Here is a 7,102-nt window from a genome sequence, read left to right on the forward strand (position 1 = left end):
TTCAGAAAGGCAAGAATCCTTCTTCTAGCCACCCATCTTTGCAACCAGATTCAACACATTTCATTGATAATGATTTAAGTTCAAAAAATACAGGAAGAGCAAGAAGAAAGCCAATAAGGAGCAAGGGTTGGAATTTTCAATAATATTCTATGATATTTTGTTTGGTGTTTCTCTTGCTTCCTTGTCTATTTTGTTTTTCTGTTTTTCTACCATCGTGTATGTCGCTGTGTTATTGTCCCCTGCAAACAAAAAAAATTATCTAGCATTTAGACTACATGTTTCCTGTACACATTTTTAAGTTTGCATTGTCCAGGTGGATGTTAATGCCTGAATAATTCCTAGTGAGGTGAAATTGCAATGAATATTTTATGTAAACTAGAGAACACACTTGTTAGTTTTTAGGATTATATAACATATAACATTTTATAGAATTATAAATTGTTATATTATATTTATTTAATAATTTCTAGATAGTCATCATTCTAAAGAAATGTTTATCATCTTACTATCTGATGGAGATCATACATACATTGACCCGCATGCTGAAACTTGTGTCTTGTGGTAAATAAGTTTGTGTTTGATGATATATAATACTGTTTTGGGAACTTTATTTGTGACTTATTTAAAGCCACATAGATATGTTCATATATATCTGTTTGTCTGTCTCTTCTTCTCTGAATGTGTGTATTCTGATTAAATAAATGCGGAAAATGATATTTTAACACCATTTTTTTACACCATTTTGACACTGCACATGTGTCAAAATGTGGTTGGACGATTTCAAATTAAAAAGAAAAACTTTGGTTTTCTCTTCCAAATATGTCCTTGTCTCAGTTTTTTTAAATTAAAATCGTCCAATTACATTTTGACACGTGTGCAGTGTCAAAATAGTGTCAAAAAAATAGTGTTAAAATATCATTTTCCTATTTTATATTAATCAGTCGTGAGAAAATAAATTTGTTTGTCTTGTCTTTTGATACGTCTTTATTTGTTAGCGTGAAAAATTGAATCTAATTTTTTTTTTCATATTTCTTTTTAAATCTATCAAACTCTATCTTATATTTTCTAAATATTAGTAGAAAAAGTTTAATTCACAATTTTTTTTTCTCCTCTTTTTTCCACTTTATCACTAAGTCATATTGTTACTCTCTTCATCTTCCTTGTTAAAGTTGAAACTTTCAACTTATATTAAAATTAACAAGAAATTGCTACCAATACTATTGAGATGTCCTAGCTCTTATAAGAATTTTAATTTTAAGAATTTGAAAATATGAAAAATATAAAAAATATATTGTATATGAAACATTTATTATCTTATTATATTCCTATAGTTTATATAAAATAAAATATAACAGAATACTAAATATTTACATCATTTCAATTTTTATTTTTTAGATCTAAATATATAATAACTAAATATTGTTGTACTAACTTTGTACATGGTTCGCATTAGCGGAAGGGAGAGTTGGACCTCATTGAACGTGGGATCCAAACCACCTATCGATTGATTTCTTTACAAGTATTCTTAAAGTACTTGTTAATAGAATTCTTAAATCAATGGTTTGAAATTTGAAATGTCTCGAGTGCATGTTCCCTCATCATTTTTGGGACATTGGTGGTCCTAAGAAATGTATAATTTACGAACAACTTTAAAATTATACGCATCAGTAATTTTTTGTTTGGCAAATAATGTCGTAAAATAACTGAGTTATGAGATGGAGATAACGTCCCAAGCATACTCAACTAAAAAAACGACGTGTATCGTGTGCAGTTCTCTGTTAAGTATAAGAACAATTTCTTATGAATCTCAATTTTCACAATATAGTTTGGATCTCTGTTTTCAAATTATCGTTTCATATATACAGTCTATCAATTTGAAAAGAGGATACGTTTTATTGTTTTCAACCTCTTGTCAAGTATAGACTGCGGAAAACACATAATATATTACAAAGATGTGGACGCTAATTTTGAACTCTTTGATTTACCACGTAACTTTAAAAAGAAACTTTCCAAATTTTGGTTGTTTTCTTTTTTAGTCTAGCAAAAGCCATCAGTCTTAATCAATTACTTTATTATCTGCTGTAATTGGATTAGGATGAAACCAATTAGGCTTATCTAAGGTCCCAAAGTAATTAGTATTTTATGAAAAAGCTATGCATGCTTGGTTTATTTTTCGGCAACAAGATAAGAAAAGAAAATCCATTTCGATCAACAGATTCATGCATAAGAAAAAAAGAAGAATAAGAAAACTGTCGGCCTTTTATATAAAATTGTACATTGGTGCGTCTTGTCCTTCCTATTTTTCTGCAATATGAAGTGTATATTTTACACACAGAAAACACTTTGATGCAGAACAGAACACGAGTGTTATGTATTTTATTTATCTCGCTAAGCACATGCTTGAATTTATTAGTTTATAAAAGGTATATAGTTACATTGTTTAGTGATGGTGAGAAGTAGAAAACAGTGGGGTTAGTTGTATATTTTTTGAAGTTTTAGCAGCATAATAACTTGAACACAGGAGGACAGCGGTTCATCATAGCTCCCCCATAACCCCCAACCAAGGATGATTTATTTGAATGCATGGTTGGCCAGCATGAGCAAGAGTATCTTATCTTACGCCCCCTCCTTGTCCTCATTAATGTCTATGTGTGGAAACATCATGCTGATGCCAACCTTACATCAACAGAAAAACAGCCAATAAACCTCATGGACCCGCAAAGTGGATCATACGAGGGAGAAATACTCGAGTATACTTTTTTGAAGTAAGAGAAGTCTCTTATTTTTCATATCCACCATCTTAGTTAATCAGTTATTATATTATATGTCTCTAAAATACTATAATGTTTATAATAATATCATAGCCAGTAGGGGGAAAAATGTTTTACGGTGCAAAACAAATATCTTGCTCCAGGACAAACTGAGAATCTCTCTTGCTAGATGAGATATCCAATTGCACATCAAGGGGTGGCTAAATTTTGTTTGTAATGGTGGGGTTGAAAATAAATTTATTAGTAAGGGTTGCTTTGATGGTGACAGTGATGATTAGTACTTATGGTAAGGCACGCGCAGTTCTCTTCCATAGCTTTTTGAAACAACAAAGAGAATAAATATGATTGTTACCACTGCACGCTGCCTTCTCTTTCTGTCTTCCTCTACAAACCCAAGAATTTTGCACACATTTCAGAAGGAAAAAGAATTACCAGAATTTTCGGTAATTGTCACTCCCACAATCATCACCTTTTACCCTTTTCTAATATACCAGTAGCAGTAGTACATGACAATACGCAACAAAACAATCTCCAATGTGACAACTTTGTAGTAGCAATAACATCATTAAATATAATTGTGCATGCCATCTATACATGTACTCCGGAGAAATTCCTTAGCTTAGCTGCCCATAAAGTTCACAAGAAAGTGTTTATGGTATGTACCATTATTCGATGTGTTTCATATTAATTATTGTAAGTCATTAACGTTTCTTACTGTGTTACTTCTTTCAGTGTTATATTTTGAATGATAAAGAACAAAGGCTTTCTGTTATTACTGTTATTAGCATGCACATGCTACAGTGTACGAGTAAGTGTAAGAAAGATATTGGCCTGACTATGATATCAAATCAACTTCAGAAAACCCCCGAAGCTTATTTGTATTCTACTTTACGAAACCCCATGAGGATATTGCGCTTTTCATGTATTGAGCACATCCACTTTGTTAGATCTCTTGGTTTTTACATTCCCAACCAGAATCATTGTTCCTTTTGATTTCGCTACCACCTTCACCTCCTTATATTCACCTCCCATGCTCCTATCCTATCTACAACACTTCTCTAGCTATCTTTTCTCTTTACTTCTCTTTCCAATACATCCTTCAATACCTCTAAGCTTCTGAGTTTCAAGCTATCATGGGCGAGATAGCTTTACAAAATGGCATTAGCAATGGCAGTATTAATGGAGTCAATGGACAAAGCCAGTCTCTGAATGGTTACAGGAAGAGTTGTTGGTATGAAGAAGAGATCGAAGAGGACTTAAGATGGTGTTTTGCCCTCAATAGGTACATACTTATCACCACCTTTTATTTTTGTCCTTAAGCAACTCAAAGTAGAACATCCGACAAAATAGCTTCTTATAATACATTAATTGCTATTTTTCTTAAGTGTTCAATATGGGGGTTTTGGCTCCACGGGATCCTGCATATTGAAGTTCTGCATATACTTCTTGGAACAGTTTAAAACAAAATACTGTCTCATCCGTTTTATGCTTTTCATTTTGAAGTCTATTTTCTCACAGAAATAGTTTTAACTGCTCTTTTGGCCTTTTTCATGTTCATTTTACTATTAGTTATTTCTTTTTGCTAATGATGATTTACGAAGATTCATGAAAAGGAATAAAGCCACAAAACAAAAACGTAAAAGAAGGACGAGTTTTTTTTATTCGGGTTTGATTTGAGTGAGACAAAAATACAGTACAAGTTGTCTGCTACTAATGTCTGGAGTTTTCTTGGCTGTGCATATCAGACATTTTTATTATTCCAGCTTCTCATGCTAGGAAAAAGTAAAGGGATTCTAAAAGTCATAAGCTCTTTTTGCCCGTGGCCATGAAAAAGGCAGACAACACACAAATAAAAAAAAAAGTTAACTTTTTCATAGTCCGGCACTAATGTTACACATCAGAGTTTCGTTTTGTAACGTGGCTGCATTTTTTTCTTTCTCTCTTTATTTTTACAGAGAAAAAACTTGGAAAAATAGTTTGAAGTGTCATTCATGTGTTATAATTATTGGTTTATCTTTGGTGCGATTGCAGTATATTGCACACAGGAGCTAGCCAGTACCAAGACATTGCTTTGTTGGACACGAAACCCTTTGGAAAGGTTCACAAACTCATATAACATAAAGTTTTACCTTTATTGATCAAGAACCTAAATTAAACTAGCCTCTTATATGTGCCACTTTCTTGTGCCCTTTTGCAGGCTTTGGTAATTGATGGAAAACTTCAGAGTGCAGAGACAGATGAATTTATCTACCATGAGTGTCTTGTTCATCCCGCTCTGCTTCACAATCCTAAGTACCTCCTTTGCACTCTAAAAATTTAATATATCCAGAGATAGACACAATTTTTATTTATTTCTTTACCTTCTGTTTCCCATGGTTTAGCCCAAAGAATGTTTTTATTATGGGAGGAGGAGAAGGTTCTACTGCAAGAGAATTGCTGAGGCATAAGACCATAGACAAAGTTGTAATGTGTGATATAGATGAGGTAAAATCTCTTTGGTATAAAGCCAGCTCTTCATTGTATTTTTATATATCATGGAGCTAATTGTTGACTAGTTAAAACCCATGTGCTTGCTGGAGCAGGAGGTGGTAAATTTCTGTAAATCGTACTTAGTTGTGAACAAGGAGGCATTCCGTGATCAAAGACTTGAGGTCGTCATCAATGATGCCAGGTTTGATAATCTAATAGTGTGCTGTGATTGCTGTGTCATTCTTAAATATATACTTATATTTTCCTCTAAGTCGAAGCTATTGTGTGTCATGTTACAGAGCTGAGCTAGAAACGAGAAATGAGAGCTATGATGTGATAATTGGCGACTTGGCAGACCCAATTGATGGAGGTCCCTGTTATAAACTCTACACTAAATCCTTTTACGAGTTAATCGTCAAGCCTAGACTGAAGCAAGGTGGCATATTTGTGACACAGGTACACTCGAGACACTATATATGTGTCAATACCTATAAACAAAAGAAACATAGTTCATTAACCTTTTGTGTGTTATATTCTTGTACTTGTTCAGGCAGGACCTGCTGGAATTTTTAGTCACACAGAAGTGTTCTCATGTATCTACAACACCTTGAGGAAAGTGTTCAAGTGTAAGTGACAAGAACAGATTTATTTTTCTAAACATATTTTCCCAGTTTTATATAATGTTCTTTTGCATCAGTTGCATGAAATTAAGCTTATTTCCTTTTATCTGCAGATGTTGTGCCTTATTCAGCTCACATTCCATCCTATGCTGATATTTGGGGATGGGTCATGGTAAATATTGCTAATAATTCATTTCAAGTTGTTTTTAGCTCTTTGTTATCTCTATGTTAAGAGATGTAAAAAGAAAAGGTTCACAGTATAAGGTTATTCAACTATTCATCATAAGAAATGTACCTGAAGACAGATTTTGAATACAACAATTTAGAAACTCAAGGTGTCATGGCATGGACATTATTGCTAAGATCTTTTGTGTTTGGAATGTAACAGGCTTCAGACTCTCCATTAGACCTGAATGCAGAAGAGCTAGACCTGAGAATGAGACAAAGGATTAAGGGAGAAAATAGATATCTTGATGGGAAAACATTCACATCTGCCTCAACTTTGAGCAAAACTGTTCGCAAGTCGTAAGTGAAAAATTTAGTTCAATAGTTGCATTCCATTCTCTTGCAATTTCAAATGTTTCTCTGTGAAGTGTTCTTGACACAGTTGACACTATTGGCAGGCTGGACAATGAAACTCATGTATACACAGAGGAAAATGCTAGGTTCATATATGGCCATGGCAAGCAAGCATAACGAAGCTGGAGAAGTAACATCAAATAGTGACGCAAAAAGAGACAACAGAACGCAAGTGAAAAAGGCTTTGAAGACTTTATTTCATGTTATGCATTTTCCTTTTGTTTTTATTTTTATTACTTTTGGTGTGTAGTTCACCTGAAAAGGCTTACATCATATATGAATGGGCTACAAGCGGGTCCTATTTTGTGCTTCTTTATGAGTTTGCCTATATATTCTGAATCTGATCGCTTAGTCATGTGCTTAAACCAAAAACATCACTGCTTAAGTTACTACTATTTTTCACCTTTCTAGCTATGTTTCTTTAATACTAGTATCATCTTATAATGCTAATCATATATATTCTCTTGAGCCACTTTTTTTTTTTTTACTTTTTCTATTAAGTTTATCTAGCCTTTGCCTTTATATTTCAGATAAGCTATATTCATATTCTTTAAATTTATCATAATTCCCTTTATGTTAAGTTTGACTTGTACTGTTTTTTAAACTAAAATTCAATAAAAATCAATCTCTCGCCACATTGTATCAGAAAAGGATGATCGTTTG

The 7,102-nt window shown here is 33.0% G+C and overlaps 1 protein-coding gene across 1 annotated transcript; it reads left to right on the forward strand.

Moving 5' to 3' along the window:
- The first annotated feature begins 3,518 nt into the window (after positions 1 to 3,518).
- Positions 3,519 to 6,845, forward strand: LOC106780391 (thermospermine synthase ACAULIS5). The gene is made up of 10 exons (XM_014668675.2): positions 3,519 to 4,053; positions 4,803 to 4,869; positions 4,969 to 5,063; positions 5,153 to 5,255; positions 5,354 to 5,442; positions 5,540 to 5,696; positions 5,791 to 5,866; positions 5,974 to 6,032; positions 6,249 to 6,385; positions 6,484 to 6,845. The coding sequence occupies exons 1-10, from the start codon at positions 3,905 to 3,907 to the stop codon at positions 6,554 to 6,556; spliced, it is 1,005 nt and encodes a 334-aa protein (XP_014524161.1). The 5' UTR covers positions 3,519 to 3,904; the 3' UTR covers positions 6,557 to 6,845.
- Positions 6,846 to 7,102: the final 257 nt, after the last annotated feature.

This window comes from Vigna radiata, unplaced genomic scaffold (genome assembly GCF_000741045.1).
Source record: "Vigna radiata var. radiata cultivar VC1973A unplaced genomic scaffold, Vradiata_ver6 scaffold_315, whole genome shotgun sequence".
NCBI classification, from domain to species: domain Eukaryota; kingdom Viridiplantae; phylum Streptophyta; class Magnoliopsida; order Fabales; family Fabaceae; genus Vigna; species Vigna radiata.

What these genes read in the sequence shown, in the direction of transcription:
- LOC106780391 (XM_014668675.2), top strand. Translation starts at nt 3,905, where the DNA reads ATGGGCGAGATAGCTTTACAAAATGGCATTAGCAATGGCAGTATTAAT. An exon ending in ACACGAAACCCTTTGGAAAG is followed by an intron (nt 4,870 to 4,968) that starts GTTCACAAACTC and finishes GCCCTTTTGCAG; the next exon opens with GCTTTGGTAATTGATGGAAA. An exon ending in TAATGTGTGATATAGATGAG is followed by an intron (nt 5,256 to 5,353) that starts GTAAAATCTCTT and finishes TTGCTGGAGCAG; the next exon opens with GAGGTGGTAAATTTCTGTAA.